Source organism: Cyprinodon tularosa, unplaced genomic scaffold (genome assembly GCF_016077235.1).
Source record: "Cyprinodon tularosa strain WSP-4 unplaced genomic scaffold, ASM1607723v1 ctg559, whole genome shotgun sequence".
NCBI classification, from domain to species: domain Eukaryota; kingdom Metazoa; phylum Chordata; class Actinopteri; order Cyprinodontiformes; family Cyprinodontidae; genus Cyprinodon; species Cyprinodon tularosa.
Genome location: NW_024039295.1, coordinates 208,979 through 231,431, shown reverse-complemented (window position 1 = coordinate 231,431; position 22,453 = coordinate 208,979). Strand labels below are relative to the sequence as shown.

At 36.7% G+C, this 22,453-nt stretch overlaps 2 protein-coding genes across 3 annotated transcripts; both read right to left on the bottom strand.

Moving 5' to 3' along the window:
* Positions 1-680: 680 nt before the first annotated feature.
* Positions 681-5,958, bottom strand: tbx6 (T-box transcription factor 6). The gene is made up of 8 exons (XM_038305455.1): positions 5,756-5,958; positions 5,128-5,320; positions 4,425-4,692; positions 4,196-4,339; positions 3,920-3,990; positions 3,773-3,831; positions 3,421-3,679; positions 681-1,898 (listed from the first exon to the last, which is right to left on the bottom strand). The coding sequence occupies exons 1-8, from the start codon at positions 5,823-5,825 to the stop codon at positions 872-874; spliced, it is 2,091 nt and encodes a 696-aa protein (XP_038161383.1). The 5' UTR covers positions 5,826-5,958; the 3' UTR covers positions 681-871.
* A 6,605-nt stretch (positions 5,959-12,563) lies between these two features.
* On the bottom strand, positions 12,564-19,905 carry nif3l1 (NIF3 NGG1 interacting factor 3-like 1 (S. cerevisiae)). Of its 2 annotated transcripts, none has more exons than XM_038305418.1 (7): positions 19,763-19,905; positions 17,854-18,419; positions 16,646-16,802; positions 16,306-16,429; positions 15,990-16,128; positions 15,032-15,115; positions 12,564-12,874 (listed from the first exon to the last, which is right to left on the bottom strand). In XM_038305418.1, the coding sequence occupies exons 2-7, from the start codon at positions 18,407-18,409 to the stop codon at positions 12,690-12,692; spliced, it is 1,245 nt and encodes a 414-aa protein (XP_038161346.1). In that variant the 5' UTR covers positions 18,410-18,419; positions 19,763-19,905; the 3' UTR covers positions 12,564-12,689. The 2 variants fall into 2 exon arrangements, with proteins under 2 accessions (XP_038161346.1, XP_038161347.1); XM_038305419.1 differs by lacking the exon at positions 19,763-19,905 and adding an exon at positions 19,412-19,580.
* Positions 19,906-22,453: the final 2,548 nt, after the last annotated feature.

Below are 22,453 nucleotides of genomic sequence, written 5' to 3'. Positions count from 1 at the left end.
TAACTAAAGTAGTTGTTAAATGGTTAAAAAATACTTCTTTTTATTCCATCCTCCTCTATGTCTTTTATTGTAATCTGTTTCTTTTCCAGTCAAATGAGAAAGCAGTTTATAAATTATTCTGACATACTTGTGTCCCATTCATTTATCAGCACACCCACATCTCATCAATTTTATTTTTTTAAATGATTATTAATAAATGACTTTGATCTTCTTCCATTGCTCTTGAGTCTCCACGTCTTTATCAGTTTAAATGCTGTTAAATTCCAATTTCTGTTCTAACACATTTATCCAGCACCTTTGAAAGATCAAGGTTTAAATTTCAGTTCTTTTGTGACTTTTACAGCCATCAAGCAGTCATTTTGTTACAAAATAACATATCTCAAAACATGGATATACTTGGAAATACTTTTTTGAAGTCTGTGATTCTGTAAACAGGTCTAAATGTAAACCCTGGGTACTTCTGTAAAGATAACACATGAAAGCACATGCACATTTAAGCAATATTACAGAAGCTAATATGTTGCCTGAATTGGACCCAACCACAGCGAAAACCTCTGAACTAATCATTGTCAGAGGGTAATACTTTGATGCTAATAAAAATATGGATATTTAACAGGCTTTAATATAAAGTTTTACATTATATTTTAGGAGAAAGGAACAAAAAAGTGCAAAACTCCTTTAGTCTAAGACTTTTATTTCTCATACTGCAATGAATATTTAAACATAAATCTCAAAATTATTTACAAATCAATATTATTATCACCAAATCCATTAGCTGAATAGCTAAAACATTGATAAAACATTTACTCCTGCTTCTAAGCATTGCTAATTTCCCTTAAAGCGCCTTGAAACCAAATATTTTAACATTTGCTTAATAAACTGATCTTGCACCGATGTAGGACCCCTGGGAGTGAGGGTGGCTCTGCTGGTGCTGTCTGTAAAGGTGCCTGAAGGGTGCGGTGAGGGAGGAGTGAGGATCCCGATGCAAATGGAGAGGATATGATGGGAAGGTTGGGTAGAGGGCTGGTGGAGGGGTGGAGGAGGGCAGGGATGGATCCAACTGAGGAAGAAGAGCCTGATGGTGAAGTACCATATCTGGCCGATAAGGGGGAGGAGGTGTGAACTGAGGGATGGAGCTGACCCCAGTTGGAGGGTAAGAGCAGGTATAGGAGGAAGATGTGGGATGGGGTTGATTCTGCTGGAACGAGGAGGAGACAGCCAGGCAGGAGGAGGCCGGGAAAGAATGGTGAGGGAGGGAGGATGATGAGCGGGGGAAAGAGGAAGGAGGAGGGAAGGCAGCAGGTAGGGAGGGGGCTGCAGCTTGGTGGGTCAGGTTGGAGAAGTTCAGAGCAGGGCTGGGGGCTATACTTGGAAATGAGAGAGCCTGCATTTGTTGGGGAAAAGAGGGCAAAGCGAAAGAGTTGCAGGTTCCATTAGCAGGGAGGGAACAGGGCAGGGTGGGAGCTAAAGACTGGTATTCAGGATCCGCATCTATAGGAGGGACATTTGAATAGGGAAACACTGCTGAGCTCTGAACCATAGTCCCCTTACTTCCATCCGTATCAGGTCCCCCCTGCATCTGAGAGTGAGGAGATGTTTGGTCCTGCAGGTTTGATGCACACATATTCGATGGAGCTCCAAAGGCAGCTGGAGTGTGGGGGCTGACCATCCCAGGGGCCGTGTGGAAGGTGCTGGAAGAGGGGGAGGAGGAGTCCGAGGGTGGTGGCGTGGGGAAGTTAAAGGAGGTCTGCTGCAGTGAAGGGGTGGCAGGAAGCATGGGGGAGGAGTAGTCCACAGGTGGGAAGGATGGCTGAGGATGGGCTGTGCTGGAGGAGAAAGAGGAGGACGGAGGACCTGAGAAGTTTGGCTCATAGGTTGTTTCAGCCAAAACATCTGAGCTGTGGAAGGGAAAACAAAATGTTTGACTCAGACTGCATGTTTTTTTTGTTTTTTTTATCCAGAGACTGATTACAGAAAAAGCTGTAATATATCGTCATAATGTCATCTTATTTGTTCATAATTTCTTTTAAGAAAGTACCATGACTTTTTCCATCATGGCTTTCATACTTTGTTGAGCATTATCATGAAAATTAGTTGAAAATATTTTTTTTACCATTTAACTTAACTAAACGATTAGTTTGAATGTTTTCTAATTTATCCAAGATTTTGAGAACTGCTTTTCCTATTCCTGACAATTTTTTTATTAAACTCAATTTGTAAAAAATGGCAGGTTTTTGATGTAAGGGATTGAAGTATTGAGTAGAAATCCAGGATTTAGGTTACAAAAAGAGACCTGATGCACACTGCAACTTTTTTCATTGGCTCAAATGAAAAGAATGAGTAGTTTTAAAAAAACCCAAACAGGATTCAAACATTAACCACCTGCTTTATGGTTATTCACAGAATACTAACAAACGAGTAACATTACACATGAAGCTCACTAAATGATTATTTTGGTGTAGGCAAGAAGTCAGGGAAAAATGCAGCATGTCATCCTAAAAGCTGAGTAATAAATGACAGAAATTCAATATGATCAAATTAACTTTAAATTCAAAAACAGATCTTTTTGGCGAACATTTACTTTGTCATCATGTTTGCACTAAGTAGTTAATTACAAAGATAATTCAGATTGTTTCAATAGAAAGTTTTGATTGGATGTGATGCGCCTCTAATGATCTTCTTGTGCAAATTAGATATAAAACAAAGAATCTGAGCTTTTTTACCTCATAGCTTAATTTCTTACCCCGTGTGGAAAAAAAAATATAATAATAATAATAATAAACTAATTAAAACATTATGCAGGTGTAAAAGTTAATTTCATAGCAAACACCTAAATCTCTATGAGGTTTTTTGATATTTCAGTTGTAGGTATGATATTCACTGCCTAAAGCATTTTGGTAAAACCTCAATTTAAAGAACATGTTTATATGAAAAATCATATGATTTCATACCTCAAATTCTACTGGTGTAGAAACTATGAGGTGATATTTAAAGTTATTGGGGTCCAGATGAGAAAAATATTGGATAAGTTTGTGTTTTTCAGAAAGGATAGAGTCAACATGAAACATACTTTTTAAACATTTTCACTGGATTGTTTTTAGGACCAAACTTAAAAGAAAAAAAATACATTTTAAGCCCATTAAAATATATAAATTCATGTTGCAGGTGGTGAGGTGGAAAAGAACATATTAAAAGAGCAGGAAGGTTTCTTCAGATTTCCTTTTTTTTAGATTTCAATATAAAGGTCAGTAAATCTTCCTCAGGTAACAAGTAGCTTTCTTTGTTTGCCTAATGGAGCTTTAAAATATTCTTAAAATGTGTGACTCCAAATACCTCAATACATTCAAACTTTTGTAGATTTTGTTCCATATGCAAAAAAACTGCAAACAGCAGCATTCTTAGATCAGTGTAATTCCTCACCCTTCAATGATGTTGTGTGCCGCTTCGTTTTCCTGTGTTCCCTGCATCCCGGCAGCCATTGTGGTGCTGATGTCGGACATCTGGGAGGTCATGAACGTCTGACTGAGGTCTAGGGAGTGCTCTGGGACTGGATAGGAGGCCTCCTCAGGTCTGAACTCACAGGAAGAGTCAGGGAGTGGAGGGAGAGAGGCGAGGGTGAGACCCTGGAGGTCTGAGCTGGTGGCTGGGGGCTCGGAGGCCACGCATGGATCACAGTTTACTGAAGGAGAAAAGGGAACATGCATAAGATCACTCATATTTATACCATATATAGAACTAAATCCAAACTGTAATTTGCTGTAATTTCTCGCACCAATATCCAAAGTTTCAGTCAGGGTGGCTATTTTACGTTTCTGCCTGGCGTCTCTTTGTCTGCAGAAGAAAAACAAATTTAGAAAAGCTAAAAAAAAAAAAAAGAAGAAAAAAGTTTATTTTAAAACATCGTTGAGTTGTTAGTTACTTTTTGCTGTTCATCCCATCCTCTCGAAATCCTTTAGCAAAGGGGTTGGAATTTATCTTCAGCTCAGTGATCTAAAAACAGAACAAACAGCAAACACTGATCATTAATTTTAACTTCTATGTCTCATTGCACAGTCCTTTCCGAAACATTGACACCTCTTAAGCTGTTTTTTATTATTTTCTAGATTAAAACTACCCCCTTTAATGTCATTTATTAGGATATCATGAGACAGACCTATTTACTCTAATACCTGTATTGGGTTAAGTAAAATCATACCTTGTTGTTCTGGTAAGCAGTGACCGTGATGAACTGGGTCTCTGGGAAAACGAAGGTGTGCTGTCCTCCACCCCACCTTAACATATCTCTGGCTTCAATCACATGGACCCTGGGCTGGTAGCGATGCAGGGAATGCAGGATTATCTAAAAGGCAAATAACAAAAACATTGAATTAAGATGTCAGGAGCTGCTAATGAATGTTGTACTCTGCACTACTGCATGCACTTACATGTCCCTGTGTGTCCAGTGTGTTGTTGGTGAGCTTGGCGTAGTGAAAGGAGATGGTGCGGCTCTGCCAGTGCGCACCCGTGGCGGGCGAGTCCGGGTGGATGAAGACCCGGTCGGGTAACCTGGCCTCTGCCCCACCCACGGCCTGCCAGCCGCCCCCTTGGAAGCGGTAGCGGGAGTTATCAGCCGGGACGATGTCGAGGAGGAGGATGTAGCGGAGAGATGGATTTAGACCCGACAGTTTCAGTCTCAGGCCTGGGAACATCCGTCTGGGAGGAGGAGGAACATGGAAAATAATTGGCACCTTTAGGACCTTAATTGGAAACTATCTGGTAGAAAATTCTAAACTTTATGTTAAAACCAAAATCTTTCATATATTTGTTGGGATTTTAGGTAATAAGTATGAAAAAAATATAGTTTTAAAATTTTAGGAACCAGTTAACAAACACTTATGTGTCTGTGTGTTCAGTCCCCTTTACTGTGATCCCCCTGAAGAAAAAAAACAGTGCAACAAACCTTCCAAGCATTAAGCATGGTCTGATATACCTCTGTCTAATTGCACCTCTTGAGTTTGTTTGACAATGTAAGAAAACAAGTATTTTTGTCATGTAAATCCCAACAAAATACATTGAAGTTTGTGATTTTAAGAGTCCAGGATGTATAAATATTTCTGCATTACTCTGCTGTGTGCAGAAGTGCCTGACCTGCCCTTCTTGGTGATGATCATCTCTGTACCGACTGAGCTGAACTGCTTCCATAATGCCGAGTTCTCCAGCTCCATCTTCACCTCATCTTTTTGGCCTTTGGAGGAGGACTCTCCAGTGGAAGGGCCCAGAAGCCTTGAAGCCACATCACAAGCGGGAGGAAACAGCGGAATCCGTACAGGAGCGTCTCTGTCTGTGGAAATGGACCAATCAGGTGGTTTAATACTACGAAATGAGAGTTTGTCATGTTCTTATTTCTTCTCTTCCTATTTTTTACTCAGATTGTAGATATTGGGATTTTATGGAGCCATTTTCTGAATTAAGATGATCAACACACATCTTTCTGTCTTACAAAATTCCAAACTAGTATGTTAGAAGAAGGTCCATCATATTTATACCCCGGAAAACAAACACATACCGGTAAATTAACTTTGCATATTATTCAGATATAGATCCTGTTGTTATTTGATCTATCTGAAAATATAATTTCTTAAAATAAGATTTCTTGGAGAAATGCAAAAAGTGTCTGTATGTAGCAGGAAAAAAATAATCTATTTGTGCTCCAAAACTGTCTTTAGATTCCAGTTACCCATTTTGAATAGCTTTTAAATGCATGAGGGCCTCTCACCTCTGTAAAAGCAATCTCCCATCCTTTTTGGTCCCACAGTCAAACCAGGGTACATCTCCACATTCAGCATCCTCCTTGTCCTTTTTTGTCTTCTGTCCTCCTTATCTGATGCAAATCCACATTTATTTCTTCCCCTGGTCAAAGATCAAAAGTTGCTCCTCTGTTAGGGATTCTTCTTCTTCGGTCTGTGTTTCTGGCGCAGTTCTTTGCTGTTGGAGTCCTCGGCCCCAGTCGGCTCTCTTAAATAGGTGTGTGGGACTTCACACCTCTGGCCAAATGGTCCTATTCTCACTTCGCTCCTCATTTACCTCCTCAGATTCTCCTCCCTGTTCCCTGTAATTTACTTCTACTGCTGCTGGATAAACTTAAAAATTCACATCTTCATAGACCTCACTGATACAATCTGCGTTTTCTTAAGTATTTATTGATCAAACAAAAGCTTATTTGTATAAAAGACATAACTTCACAGTCACTCTGGCACGGAGGCTCTTGATTTCCACATTTTTACAAACTCACAGTAGATTGTAGTATGTTTACTTGAATATTTCAGTATATTCAGAAGGATTTTTGAAAGCTTTGTAAAAATAAAAACATTTTTCTAACAGCTGCGCTTGATCAAACTTAGATGTAATAGATTTTTTTTTAATTATGCGTGTAACTTTAACCTGCTTATAAGGACTTTTCTTTTGTCTATAGATTTTCTTACATGTTTTTAAAGTTGTTTTTTTCCCAAGTCTATAAATTATGGATTTACATGCACAATCTAACATGATCTACCTGGTTTTAAAAGTATTTTTCTTGATTGTAATCACATCAGAGTCGAGGTATTTTAGAGCTGTTGGTTTGCTTCAGGAGAGCTGGATGGTGAAGCTCCCTCACCTTGCAGCAAAAAGGCTTCAAATCCTGGTCAGGGGGTCTTTCTGTAAGGTTAAGTAGTCTCAATTTCCCTTAGATATGAAAAAGTTGCTGTTTTTTTTTTTCTGTGATAACCTGGAAACCTGTTCTAGTTTAGTTTAGCTGGAGAATAGGCAGCTGCAGATGATGGATGGATGTTATTTGAATTTTAGAATGAACTGTGACTGTTTTTTTTTTTAGTCAAATACAATAAGGCTGATAAATGAAAGAGGCAAAGTTCTCATGTTCACACTAACCATTTTAGTAAGAAGTTTATACACAACCCCATCAGCACAGGCAATGGAAGTTAATGCAGGAATGGATCCCTGAACGAGTACCTTCCTCCACATCTCCCAACCAATCAAAATGCAGGAAAATGTCTTAATTCTGAGATAGCGCTAAATTCCTGTCAGTCATTTAGTGCTGGTTACAGAAATGATTTCCCCCCACTGTTTTCCTATTTATTCTTTATATATATATATATATATATATATATATATATATATATATATATATATATATATATATATATATATATATATATATATATATATATATATATATATCGTTTTTAAATGAACTCTTATTGCAATCTTCCCTCTGACTTTTGAAGTCATTAGCTTTATGTCTGACAATATTAAGTAATCAAAAAGAAGCCATTCCCTGAACTTCATTAATCAAGGAATGGATTAATGGAATAATCTAACCATTCCCAAAGCCTTTTTGACTCAAACAGAGAATGATTCTCAACAAATAGAGAAACAAAAGAATGATAGACTTTCCCAAACAGCAACAGTTGCTGACCTACTGTACCAAAAATCAGTTTATTCATTAGATTAAAACACAGAACATCTAAAACACTAAAGGCCTCACTTTCCTCATTTAAGGTCAGAGGTCCATGGTTCAGCAATGAGAAAGAGAGACAACCAAAAAGAAACATGTCTACTGAAAAATAAACATCTGGGGGAATAAAAGTGAAACCTTTATTAGTATTTATATCCGATGTAAAGTTAACCAAACATCTTGAAATCAAAATTACAAGATTCCACTAACAGTAAAGCACAGTGGTGGAAGTGTGATGGCCTGGGATTGCTTTGCTGCATCAGAACTAAGAGAACCTGCTGCAATTAATAGAACTATGAATTCTGCTCTCAAATCTTTAGGGCCAGCAGGTAGTCACCTTAAGCTTGAGTATCGTCGAGTTCCTCAGCAGCTGGAAAAGTCTCTCTGCAAATTACTTGAAAGTGAAAATTATTTATTCCCTTGTCTGGAAAAATTATCAATTGCTTTTGTATAACCTTAAACATGCCTAAGAAAAAGAAGTGGCAGAGCTAAAACAATTCTGCGGTTAAAGGATGGACCAAAAGGAAAAGCAATGTTGATTTATAGAGCTTTTTTTCCCTTTAAAATTTATGTGTACCTAATAAGCTGTATATAAAGTAAACATAATTTTTTTTTCAGAGTTAAAGAAGTGTGTTGCAAAGAAAAGTTTTATACATTTTCCTAATTCATCACACATGTAAAGCACTGTTTACATGCACATAAATGTGTTTAGAGTAATGGCAGCCCCCCTGTAGCTTGTTGACGACTTGATGACACGTCTCTTCCTCCCTGCAGCAAGCCTGTTAAACTCCCTCTGCAGGGGTTCAGGCTCTGGATGCAGGTGGAAGAGGATCACAGTTTGGCTGATGGCTGCAATTTGGTCATTAGACACACCAGTGTCTGCAGGTTTTTATACATGTCTGAGTTCAGGTGCATCTCTTATATATTGATAATACAACAATTGGCAACTATTTGAAAACCCATTTTACTGATTACATCAGAGCTATAAATGCAGAATGTGATTTATTGTTTCCCTCTTGTTAATGTAAAAAGAAAACTAATTCATTCTGTGGTACTTTTCAGAAAAGACTTACCAATGTGGGGATACTTGATCCTATTACAATTACTTTTATGATTTCCAAAGCAGAACAGTGGGATAACTCACAACCATTTTATTCTCTTCTCCAAATTTCACCTAATTGATATGACTGAGCAGCTTTTAACAGCAGAGACCCCTTCCTGTCTGTCCTCCTTTAGGACTCTCTGTGTGTGGGAAGCTGATTGCTCCTAATTATGTTTCAACAGCTGTTTTATTTTTGTTTGTTTTGTTATTCCTGACAGGATATCTATAATGCATAAATTACATTATATAGGAAGATATTTGTTTCATTTACACAGTAAAAAAAAAAAAAAATAATGCCTTGCAAAAGTATTTTTTCCTCTTGAAATCTATATTTTCTTATGTTAACCAAAGATTGAATAAAACTTTTAAATAGAAATAAAATTACACTTTTCTAAAATTGTTCTCCTGAAAGTAAATGTGTGATTCACATTGTTAAATAGATCCATATTTATACCTTTGCAGCTGAATGAAGGCTAAAGCATAATGCTCCCAATACCATGTTTGTAATTTTTTGCTAGGTGTTGCAGGTTCCATGGAAATTACTTAATTAACCTTTAGGTTCAAAAAAACAAATAAATCTTTTATTGAAAGCAGACCAAAAACATTTAAAAGTGTTTCTGCTTTCTTTCACATGGATTTTAATTTCTTGTCCTCACCCTCCCATAAAAATAAGGGGAGCATGCATAATTGTCCTTTGCATTATGTAGAGTTTATGTAAGTTTAGCAGTTTGTTTAAAAATAACAGTAATAATGAAGAAAAGACTAGCTTTGCCTATACTAATATGCATTTTAATGCAGTATTTTCAAATCATACCTGCAGCAGGAAGACTATTATGGTGCAAACCGGTTTTTATATTCATTTTTTACTCCACTTATTTAACACATTTTTTTCCCATTCAACAAATTTAGGGGAGAAAATACATTATTTTTACTTTCTGTCAATGTTTGATGTTACTTTTTCCCTCTGAACCTAAAACTAGAAAATATTGTTCTTTAACTATAAAACACTGTTTTCTATCTTTTTCTGAGGTTCATAAAGCATCGTTGGCTTTAGACAAATTTGATCTAAATCAATGAAATGCAAAATTGTCTCTCTAGACTGTAAAGGCTGCTGAACACAGCCGGTCCTAGACAGGGACAAACAGGGGCCCCTATTGGACTGGTGTTGGCCCTGTAACTTATCAGTCCCCTGCAACAAATTTTTTTCTATCCTTACAATTCTTTTTTAACTATGGCTGCGTTCACACTGCAGGCCTTGATGCTCAATTCCGATTTTTTTTGTGTTCCCGTTCATATCTGATCTCCTGTGTGAACTGCAGTCATACAACACAAGTGTCCAGCATGCGCAGTAGAGAACGCGATGACGTCACAAGCCAGCGTGCTCTTTTTATTCCGGACGTAAACAGGATGGTAGTGCTGGAGTGCATCTAGCAGTCTTTTCCAACCATAAAAACTCAATCTTTTCAATAGGATTAAACATAAATACTGCTCTCCACATCATCATCTGCCATGGTTGTTGTTTTTCTTGCCGCTTCTGCGTAGCAAGACACAGAATAGTGACCTTTGTCGGGTATTAATGACGTTCAGGTCGGATGAATCGGCCCTGGCCGTTCACGCACAGGTCGCATTTGAAAAGATCAGATTCGTGTCGGATTCAGGACCACAGAGCCAAGTGGCCTGGGTCGCATTGGAAAAAATCGGAACTGTGTTGTTCAGACAGCCCAGAAAAGATCAGATCCAGATCGCACATGGGCAAAAAAAAAATCGGATTTGTGTCACTTCAGGCTGCGGTGTGAACGTAGCCTATGAACTTTGTCAGTTTCAATCAAGTTCTAATTCTAAATTGGTTACAGCTGATCATTTTCAATTAAAAAAGTAAAAGATATGGTTTATTCCTAAATCGTGAATCTACATTAAAATATTTTTCCAACGAATATCTTTATCTTTAATATTTATTCTCAAGATAAAAAAAAAAGTACTTTTGTTAAAAGTAATAATTTCACTTTTGTCCAACTGATATATCAACCTTAGAGGCAATAGAGAGATATTGCTTTAGTTTTTACATTTGTAGTAATGCATAACAAATCTGTAATTATCTTTCCACACATTTGTTAATTTGCTTTCTGAGAAATTTTATATTCAGTAAGCTTCTTAAGTATTAAGTAGAATCCATTATTTTTGGCATCTTTGCTGATGGTGCTGCATCACTGGCCACAACCATCATGACGTGTTCAGCCAATGAGGTCCAAGGAAAGACAATGACATCATTGCTCATGCAGCACTTTTTTACTTGAAATCTCTTTATTTTTGCATGGTGATGGATTTTTAAAATTAGGTAAAGTAATATCTTTTAAACCAAAAATACAACTTTTAATCAGAACAAGATTAATTTAAAATAATTATTTTAAATTTCACCTCTATCAGTTCTGAGCCGCAAATGGCTCTTTGGTTCTGTGGTCTAAATACAGTAAATGATGGAACTATTGGCCTGATTATTATTTCATTCTTTTTTTTTCTGTGCCCCCCATTAGAAAATAGATTTTTTTTTAAAACAGGCCATCCCGTTGAATTTGACTAGAACAATCAGTGATTTTGTGTCTTTGCCATAAAATCAAAACAAAACAGATAAAAGTTTTGGTCCAGGATTTAAAAAAAAAGTTTGAAAAATATTTTTTATATATACTGTACTTTTGCAAGAATGGGGACATTGTTAGCATAAATGACTTTCAGTAAAAAGGTCTTAAGTTTAATTTCTCATCTGCATTAAGTTTACATGTTCTCTTCGTGTATGTGTGTGTTCTCTCACTTCATCCCAGTCAAACCAGCACTGTTTGATGAGGCAAATTAAGGGACACTGAGTTAGTCAGCTCAACTTTAGAAGATTTTGGTCTAATTTTCTTATCCTGATATCTAAACTTAGATTTTTTTTTTTTTTTTTTGAAGTAGAATAAACTCTAGAAAATTTCTATGGCTCCATGTTCAAAGAGAACACTGTTTTCTGCTTAGCAGGGGAAAAAAACAAACAAACTAGGCCCCATACCAGCCTGCTTCCAGCCTCCTCTGCTGAAATAAAAGAGCGACAGCTGGAGTCGGTTTACACAAACGAGCACTACGTGTTGTTGTAGTTGTTGTTTTCCTCCACCATTTGTGTTTCCCATTGGGGATGAAAGTAAGCGTTGGCCGAGGGGAAGCGGAGGTGCGAACACCATGCTGGGACTGAGGCTGTTTTACCTTGATGGGAGCAGCGAGGTGTGCGATGTCTCTTAATGTTTTTACGAACAGACAGGTGCGTCGTCAGCAGAAAGCACTGATGATGTATGTTAGGTTTGTTTTGCTTTCAATTTCATCATGAATGAGGGCAGCTGGAGACATCAGGGCCACATTTAGGATTAAGAGCCCAACACCTTAACATGTAAGTGTTAAATGGTTTGATGTCCACCTATGTTTGCTCTCCAAGGTCTAGAGGTCGATCTTTAAGGAATTTATGACACATAACAGTCCACTGTTTGTTATTATTTGGCTTTAAATCTCCAGAGATGATTTGCAGCGCTGCTGACTTCCGGCTGATTGAGCCCCTCACATGCAGAAATGAGATTTCTGATTCCTGACTTTGTGACTGAACAAGCCTCTTAATCTGATCAGGATTATTTTTTGTCCTATGCTCCATATAATTACTTCCTCTTAGGGAAAATTTGTCGATCCAGACATTTTTCCACCATACACACACAAAGGCTGAAGCCGCTGGTTATAGGATTAAATCTCCCTATGTGTCATCCATGAATAGACCCACTGCTTCTACATACTGCATCCATTTTGATTACAGATTACATCCTATATTTTCAGCTCCTCTTTGCAAGATGACAATTTTTTTGTCTTATCTAACGCTTAAAAAATCCACTTTGATCAACCAGGATCCATTTGCATTAAGGTTCTGCCAGATGTGCTTGTAAATAACACAACAAGAGAGCATTTTGCATCACAGCCTGGTTTTACTTAAAAAAATTAAGCAGCCATTTTACAACCAGTGGATGACTTCACATCTGAATATATATGAATACATTCTGAAAGTTTCCTGCAACCATGAGGACGGATCCGTCAGACGACCTCCAGCGGGTCCCTGTCTGCCTTGGACAGCACCACCTTCACAGCATCAGGAAGACGCACGGCGAGCCGCTCCTTGAACACGGCAAGGAAACCGCGCTCGCTGTTGCTGTGGTCGCTCAGGATGACGCTGGTTCCCTTCGCCACCGCATCCAACACCTCATGGTGGGACATCTCACCTGGAAGATTGGAGTTTTTTTCTTTAAACTGCAAACATGAAATTATCAAGCTAACTGAACATAGAGCACAGGTGGTAAAGATGCGTTAAAAGCTTTGAAATAATTGGTTGCTATGGAGACTAGGGGATCCAAAGGAGAATTTGTTCCCCCTCCCTTAACCCAGGTTGCATCGGCACTAAAATCCGGATTAACCAGTGGTTAATGGTATCGGTCCTACAAATAACTAATAAGTGCTATCTGAATAGTACAAGCAGTTAGGAAGGAGCTAGGAAAAGGAACATGGAGGATTTCTGCTAGTAGCAGTAGCCTCGCTGGTAATTTAATTGCACTAAGTTCTGATTAGTAAAATAGCAATTGTTAAGCTATTCTTGATGCAGAGCTGAACTCTCACAGAAATGAAACTTTATATTCTGTTTACACCAACTGTAAAACTCTTAAAAACAATGATGTTGCTATATATATATTATTATTTTATTTTTTTATTTTTTTATTTTTTAAACCTTATTTAGTGAAAGGAAATGTGCTTTGATCAATGTTCATGGACTGTTCAAACTTCTACAGAATAAGTTTTTCAAATAAGTTGCTTAAAATATCAGTGGTTTCTAAATAAAGCTAAAAGATTATAACTTTCAACCAATCTGATGGTTAAATAACCTAAATAACAAATTAAATACAATAAATATACGTTGCTGTGCTCATATGATTGTTTATTCAATAATTGAGGAGCAAAAAAGTTTTTTCAATTGAAAAGTTGGTCGATTTTGTCGATATGGTTAAATGTGATTAATTAAAATTAATTAATTGCAAACACTGTAATTAATTAGATAAAAAATGTCAATCGCGTCCACCATTAAAAATAATATTTTTTGTGAAAAGATGTGTGTGGGGCCTCGTCTTTGTTACCTGGTTTGGACAATTTTCAAGGAAAATGCTACATTTTGGGGACTTATAGGTACTTGTTTTCAGGTTGATGTAAAATTTCTTGTAAAATGATGTGAAGTCATTTACTATTATTACTACTTCCACTGTTATGATTTTAATGCTTTTAACTAAACCCTTAAATGGGTGGGCAGGTAAAAACATATGTGGATATTTTTATTACCATTTTCTGACAGATTTATTTTTTCAATCTATGTTTGTCTCCCCCAGGATACATTTCCCATTTTTGGGGTAATATTTATAATATTTTATGAATCAAATAGTAAAACACCTAAATACTTCAGCCATGCTGTATTTTGCATTTCCAAATGTAAAAAAAACTGACAGTATGTCAACAAATTTGATAATAAAAAAGAAAAAAGAAAACAGAAATTAATTTTGGATGCTAAACATGTTTAAACTTACATCATTGCATTAATCACTTACTAACATCTCCATCATGGAGAGGCCTAGCTTAGCTTCTAGTGGCAGTGAACACTGAGGAAAATAGTTGTGATTATTTTGGCCCGTAACAAAACAAAGCCTCACTTCTGGCACATGATTGACGTATAATGTTTCTGGCACGTCCTGCTTCGACCCTTTGGATGCTTTATGATGTTGGTGGGTTTTCTGATCCGGTAGAGGGGCATCATCAGGAAGTCAGGAAATCAAGTAGTAATTGGGGGTGTTAATACCCCCAACTGGGCATCACAACCTCCAGGATACAGGAGGATGCCTTATTATCTGAGGTATTTTAATTTAATTTATATTTTTTGACCAATATTTATTTGATCAGTCTCTAAATATAAGTATTTTAGGAAACTTAATCTTATATATAATTTTGAACATCAAAAATGGCAACTCTAACCTAATGCATGTCACTGTTTAAGCAGATATCCATTTTGTCTTATTAATGAATGTTTTAGATTTAATGTAAAGTGCAGATGGTTAATCTGACTTTTCCCCTCAGCCTGTTAAATGTATGTCTCCCAGGATACAGAACAATATTAAAGGGTTGAGGTATTTATTCTTATAGGAATAAATAGTAAAAATATAGTTGTTTTTTTTTAATTCCGACTACCACCTCGCCTTAATCAAAGGGCCTCAACCAAAGAATAGACTTTAATATATACTTTAAGGAGTCAGGTACTTCTACCTAAATAAAACCTTCTATTTCAAAACCTGTTTTGCACATATTTACCAGAGGTTCCAAAACACAGTCAGGTTTTTCAGATATACCTGTAATGAAGAGGTCGGCCTTAACGCCACTCAGCACTGAGGCCCCGGAGCCAGCACAGACAGCAGCGGTACACACTGAGGACTCTGAAATACATTGCAAAAATTATCCATTATTGTTGTACTAAAAAGGATGAGTTGTTGTATTTAATATCGGCATACTTTAAACCTTGAGTTTAAATAAAAAAATTATTTTAAATATTTAGCTTTAAGTGTTTAAAAGAAAAATAACTGTAGAAAATAAAAACTTTTTGCATCAAAGTAGCAGGATTTCAGCCTCAAATATCCGGAATGAAAAAGCGAAAACAAAAATATGAACACAGGTCTGCGAATTTTAGAAAAAAAAGGAATCATGACTAATAGAAGCAGAATAAACACAAGATCTTTAATGTTTGGTTTTAGAATTTTCTTTCACTCGTTTAAAGGATTAAAGAAAAAGTGATTCAAATGCAACTTAAAGCAAGCAGAGGTTAAGAAAAAACATTAAAACATTAAGAAAGGCATTTAAGAAAGCAGGTTAAATTCAGTACCTTAAATTTAAAAGTAAAGATGTTGAAAAACATATTTAAGATGCACAAAGAAATTATCTGCTGGCTGGAATAGCATTTTTTGTGTGTTATTCTTAGCTTTTCTTGTTTTTCGCAGCCATTGACTGTCTGGAAATAAATAAACATTAAATGAATAATTTACTTTGAGCTTGAAAACTAGAAAGGAGGCATAAATCTGCAAGCAGTGAGTCCCTAAAACATACAGAAAAATACACAACAAAGGATAAACCATAATCTAAGGCAGGTTTTACCAACAGTGCATAGGAAATATACATGCATCTGGTGCTGCCTGAAATTTACTTTTGTTGTGAAAATTAACCCTTTCACAACAGATTATGGGGAATTAGTGACTATTGGCTTAAAAGGTCGGAAAAAGGTCTCTCAATGGCGTCTGTGTGTCCAATTCTCCTCACCTAGTGTCCTTCCTGCTCCCAGAGCCAAACGGAGATTAACTAAACCCAAATGCGATTTCATCTTCTGGACAGCTGTTGACACGGTGACCGGATGGTCCAAAACACTCAGTCGTCCTTGGCCATAGCCTGGTAGAGGTGGCTGCAGGTGGGGGAGGCGAAACAGTTGGAGATTTGCTATTGTGTATAAAACACTATTGCATCATATCTATTAATTTTCCTTAATTATTAAATGCAACAGATTTCTTTCAGTTTAGAAATAAATTCCTATTGAGATTTCTATTAGATTAAAACGCTGCCTCCATCATGGACAGTTTACCTTTTCCAACTTCAGGATGCTGAGGGACTGACTGGGAGTATTATGTCTTAACAGAGTCTGGACACTAGGAGTCAGTGCTGAGTCACTGCAGGTTATGCTGACGTGAATGCTGCTGCTGTCTTGTCTGTGTGTAGCACCAAAAAAAAAAAATTTTTATTTTCAAAGGAATGCACTAAAAATAAAATATTTTTTATCATGTTTTAGCAGCTTTGCTGAAACAAACATTCTCTATAAAGTGTATGATTTCGATCCAACATATTTTTCTGAAAAGCATAATGCTTACTTTCAATATTGCACACAAACAAAGTCATGCTGTAGAAGTGTTCATCATTCACATCACCTGCTGCTTGAACTCTGAAGCCCTGCTCCACCATCACAAGTCTTCAGCTCCTCCAAAACAGCATCGAGCTCCTCTGAACTCCTGACCATGAACTCCAATTTGTGTGAGTGGGAGGCGCTGCCAAGGGCCTGACTGAGCACAGACACCTGGCCACTGCCTGACAGACAAGATGAGGGAGAAACACAAAACAACAGGGTTTTATGAAAGTATTCCCATCCCAACCTTTGTTGTCATCTACAACCACAAACTTTAATTAGGATTTAATGTGAGACATCAACACAAAATGGTACACAGTCGTTAGGAGAAAAGAAAATTAAACAATTTTTTTTTTTTTTTTACAATTAGATGAAATGATGGGCATCCAACAGCTAATTATTTAATTCAACCTACAATTTCAGGGACATCTGTTAGAGAACTAAAAAAGACATAAAAACTATCAGGAATAAAGTTCTGGAGAAGTGACATTTATGGGGTTAAGACACAAGATCCCAACATTTTAACTTTTTTATTGCGCTCCGTTTGATACATTATGTTAAAAAAAAAGTAATCCTACAAATATATAGCTGTTCATCTAAACCTAAAAAGCCAAACAGGAAGAATTGAACAGATAAGCACCCAGGAGGCTCCTGGAAAATCAAGGAGAGTTGCTATTAGCTAGAACTATTAGCTGTGAGCTGACTTCTATGGATAAGAGGTCATGTAAGACAAAAGTCTTTGGCCTCTATGTGTGAAGGAAAATAAACACAGCGCCAATAGTGAGACCTAGGGTGGCATCATGCTCACAGGATACTTTTCTTCAGCAAAAACAGGCTAGAGGTGGAAGGGAAGATGTATGGAGCTAAATCAAGGACAATCCTGAAAGAAAACTCTGTAAACCTGCAGCCAGAGCTATGATGGCATGATTTAAATCAAAGCAATGCTTCTATTAGAATGGCCTAGTCAAATTCCCGACCTAATGCAACTAAGAATCTCTGGAAAGACTTAAAAATAGCTGTTCACAGATGCTGTCCATTCATCTTTGTTTTCTAACTTTATTTGTAAAAACACTTGAATACTATTCATCATTTTCCTTTCACTTCACAACTATGTACAACTTTATGTTTGTTCCCAATAAAACATAAAGTTTGCGAACAAATGTTAAATTTGTAAGATGTATAAACATTTTTGCTCTTTACATAACATATTTCCAAATCACAAAATAATCCTACCAAGACCCCCAACCAGCCAGTCGTTCACCCCTCCTTTCATGCTGTCCCAGGACGTATGTGGGGAGAAGACCGCTATCCCAGCCTCTACAGCGCGGATGGTCAGTCGCTGCTTCCAGTCCTTCTGAACCAGTCGCTTGATTGGCCGAAACAACGGTGGGTGATATGAAATAATGAGGTCGCAGCTCAGGGTCTCTGCCTCCTCCATGACGCCATTGGTCAGGTCGTTGGTAAGCATGATGGTTTTGATCTGCCGAGATTTGCTCGGCTCCACCAGCAAGCCAACATTGTCCCAAGATTCAGCCAGCGACAGAGGAGCGAGCTGCTCCAGTACATGCAGAACCTCCTGTAACTCCATGGGGGCAGAGCAATGAGTAGAAGAAGAGGCAAGTCTGCTGGTGAAGAAGCTGAAGGTCTGAGTTGGTGAAGGGGGAAGGGGAACGATGCTTGAAGGTGAGGAGATTAGCGCTTTGCTGAAGGTTGAGCTTTTACAGATGGAAAGTCTTCTGCTTGCGAGTAATGAAAGAGTCCAAGAGATGTTTCTCCATCCTGTCAGCATCAGTAGCGTTCTATCAGGACAAAGAGAAAAGACATGCCAAAAAAAAAGAGCAGTTATTAATTTGGTGATGAAAGAGAGTTTACGTTTCCAAATTCCTTTTGATTCAAATATAGTAGCGGTTTGATTATAAACTAAATGGTGCTTTTGGAAGATAATCTGGCCCGCAGCACCACAGAAACTCCACCATACTTACAATGTGCTATTCCAAATATAAATATAATTTTTAATTTAAATGGAAAAATATAAATATTCCTACTTTTTTTATTGCACCTATATATTGAACTAAACATGCTGTATTGTATTTAAAAGGATTATTGAAGTAATACATGGAAATTTAATGCATTAAATGCTATATTTACCCAGGATTGGGAATTTGAGGAAAAAGTTTGGAATATCCTTTCAATGTTAATTACACACCTCTGATGATGCAGCAGCTAAGATTTAAGAAATTGAGCAAAAACAAAGCATAAGAACAAAAAAACAAAAACTAATTCTACGCAAGCAGGATAGTGTATTTTCTTTAAGGAAAACCTGTATGCAGCTAGAGTTTTTCTATTTGTGTGGGAAATCTCATCCTATTTTTCTTTTTTTTTATTCTTATAATTGTTTAACAGGGATCAATGTTTTAATATTAGACTCTGTGAAGTTTTGGGAAGTTTTTAAAAGTTCAGAGAATTCAGAGAAAAATTATGCCAAGATTGTTTTGTGTGGCAGAAAAATGTGTTGCTTCCTCACATTCATTTAGTTACTTATCGATACTGAAATGTCAAAAAGCTGCCAAAGTTGACATCATCAGCCATTTTCTAACAAAGTTTCATTGGAAATTATTACGATCACAATATGTCCAGATCTGTGCTGCATTGTCCCACATTTTTCACTTATGTCTTACTGTCCAAACATTAAAAACAATGTCCTGTATTTCACTGGGTCAAATTAGAAAAAAATTAAAATAAAAAACAACTGTAAAGTCATTATGTTTTAAAGCACCTGTGTTTAACTTACCTTGATAAGGATTTTATTAAGAGGTTTTCATTTTATGTTAGTTATTGATTGGAAACTGTCAATCAGATCAGGGGGTGATGGGGGGGCCACACAAATTAACTTTTAGGGCCACAACTTGGACCTCGACTGTAATAAGCTGCGCTATTGTAACACTATTTAACTACATTAAACTTTAAATTATGTTCATAGAAGCAGATTTTAAAGTAAATTGTTTTTTCGAATAAGCTGCTCTGACAGCTCAGACTAGCAGCAGAGCTAAAGCTAGCTCTACCTGCTCAGTTAACGGTCAAAGTTACAGTTAACCGAAGCACGTCGATGAAATACATTTTTGCTTTAATAGACTTATCTTACCCGGGTCCTGCTTTAAAACAAAACAGAACTTCAAGAGTTTAAGCTGCACCAATCATTTCAGTCGAAGTGAAACAAAACGGTGCAATACTCGCAAGGACTGTCCCTTCTAGGCTTCCGTTCAATAGTCCTAGGTAAAGTTCTGATGTTCTTCTTCTGTTTTTCTATTATGGTAGATCACAAGCAACTTCAATATGCATACCGCCACCTACGGAACATGAATGTGTAGCAAAATTACCTTACATCAAACTCTATTTTCTAATTTTGTATTATGTAGATAAATAAATATTGCTTTTCTTAATCTGTGAATATTCCTTATATTTCCTTAATTTCCTAATATTCCTTTAAGACTCTATTCTTGTCCTGTCCTTCCAACCACCTTCTCAATTTCTCCCTTTCATGTTCATAAGTTTTACATTTTATCAGTACATGTTCTATATTTTCTTTTTCTCCAAATCCTTCACATTTATGATTATTTTCCCTCTCTATTAAATATAAATTGTCATTTAGATAGGTATGACCCACTCTTAATCTCATCACTATTACTTCTTAACTTCTCTTTTTCTCATTAATGATTCTGTTTAATACTGATTTTTGTACCTTATATAATCCTCTGCCTTTCTTATCTTCGTTTCACCTCTTTTGACATTTTTCCATTTCTTTACTCTTGATAATTGATTTACCTTCCCCTTTCCCAAAAGGAACTGAAATGGTTATTGTTCCCTCTAAAGCCCTTTTTGCTAATGTATCTGCTTTTTTATTGCCTTTTACACCATCATGTGCTGGAACCCAACATAACCAAATATCAATGCCACCCCTATAGAATCCAAATAGACTGTGCTGGATTTGTAATACTAATTTTTTTCAATCATTTCCTTCTCCCTGAATACTTTCTAAAACTGCTTTGGAATCTGTACAGATCACCACCCTGTCTGGTCTAACCTCCTCTACCCATTGTAAGCTTAGTATAATGCCACCTTTTCTGCTGTAAAAACACATAGTTAATCTGATATTCTAATATGATTAATATTTAAACTCTGCTATATATATATATATATATATATTGTAGTTTGTTTTTGTTTGTTTTTTTGCCCTCAGTTTTTTGAATGGGACAGTTTGCTAACTACTAAAAGTTCACTAAAGGACCATATGGGCATCGAAAGTCCAATCTCATTATTAACGAGTTAATTTTAATTGACTGGAATGTATTTATTAAGCATTGTTTAATAAAGTCATTTTAAGGTCAATTTATCAATTTATACACAGTCCCTTTTAGCATAAATGGGTTACATTCATTCCAATTGATTTCTACAAATTGAAACAGATTGAAATCCACCACTTTGGGTCATTCCAGTCAGATTCCAGAGGATTGTAAATATATTGTTTAGCTGAAGTCTGTTTATAAGTTGCTCTGAAAATATATATGATTAGAACAATATAATCCATCCATCCATTTTCTGTCATGCTTTATCCCAGCTGGGGTCGCAAGGGATGCTAGTGCCTATCTCCAGCTGTCCCCCGGCAGAGGCGGGGTGCACCCTGGACAGATCACCAGTCCATTGCAGGGCAACACAGAGACAAACAACCATTCAAGTACACACTCACACTTAAGGAGAATGTAGAGAAGCAAATTAACCTAACAGTCATGTTTTTGGACTATGGGAGGAAGGCCGAGTACCCAGAGAGACCCCACACATGCTCAGGAAGAGCATGCAAACTCCATGCAAAAAGACCCCAGGCAAGGATTTGAACCCAGAACCTTCTTGCAGCAAGGTAGCAATGCTACCCAATGTGCCACTGAGCAGCCTAGGACAATATAATGTCATATAAAGACCTTAGGTTACTGTGTTTACACATTTGCCAACTGTCTCATGAAAAATAAACGGTTCAACATTTAAAAACAAATGTATGTGTTCAATCAAATTTAGGTTTGTTTAGGTCAAATCTTAACTAAATAATTCCACCCACATAAGAAACAGCAGAAAAAGGATTGATGGAAGGGTGGAAGATGATGCCTGATGAGGTATGTTGCGCTGTGGTTTGTGCATAGATCTCCTGTGTGGCTGTATCGTGCCTCTCACCAGTAAACCTCTGGAGATAAGCACCGTATAGGTGACCCTGTATGGAAGAGATATGTACAGAAAATGGATTTTACATTCTGTCCACAGTACTCATATATTAAATGTAGGCATAATGGTCTTTTCTAGTGTTCTATATAAAGCATTTTCTATTTGAAATTTGAATTACCAAATGCATTTGATCTAGACTTAAATTTTACACCTTGAAATATTTTAAATGAACTTACAGATATCAGAAAAGCATCAAAGCAATGCAGTGTTAAATTAACTCCTATTACTCGGTAGTCAACAATACCTTTTAATCACATTGCAGAAACATTTTAAATATAGTTCACTTGGTTTTAAAGGGGTGGTAAGAAATGATTTGCAACATCTTAACTCAGATATCGATAGATATAATTAAGTTGAACCAGTTGCCTTAACAGTTCACCTTATTATTAAATAAAGTTTACCTGTATGTCATTTAATCTCATATAGTGGAGACCCAGACTTTGTTTTTTGCTATTTAAAGGGACAGTTCAAGATGTGTTTGCCAATTTTTTTAAGAGATGACATAATTATCTCTGTCCTTAATCTCTGAATCCAGTGTAATTAAATTCTAAAAATAAAAGGATTC

Bases quoted from the DNA above. Each gene is read 5' to 3' on its own strand.
- nif3l1 (XM_038305418.1), bottom strand. From the start codon at position 18,409: ATGCTGACAGGATGGAGAAACATCTCTTGGACTCTTTCATTACTCGCA. The intron at 16,129-16,305 runs GTAAACTGTCCA...CCCCACCTGCAG, and splicing joins GCATCCTGAAGTTGGAAAAG to CCACCTCTACCAGGCTATGG. The intron at 15,116-15,989 runs GTGAGGAGAATT...AATGTATTTCAG, and splicing joins GGGAGCAGGAAGGACACTAG to AGTCCTCAGTGTGTACCGCT.
- tbx6 (XM_038305455.1), bottom strand. From the start codon at position 5,825: ATGCTGAATGTGGAGATGTACCCTGGTTTGACTGTGGGACCAAAAAGG. The intron at 5,321-5,755 runs GTGAGAGGCCCT...CCATTTCCACAG, and splicing joins GGGAGATTGCTTTTACAGAG to ACAGAGACGCTCCTGTACGG. The intron at 1,899-3,420 runs GTGAGGAATTAC...TCCCTTCCACAG, and splicing joins GCACACAACATCATTGAAGG to CTCAGATGTTTTGGCTGAAA.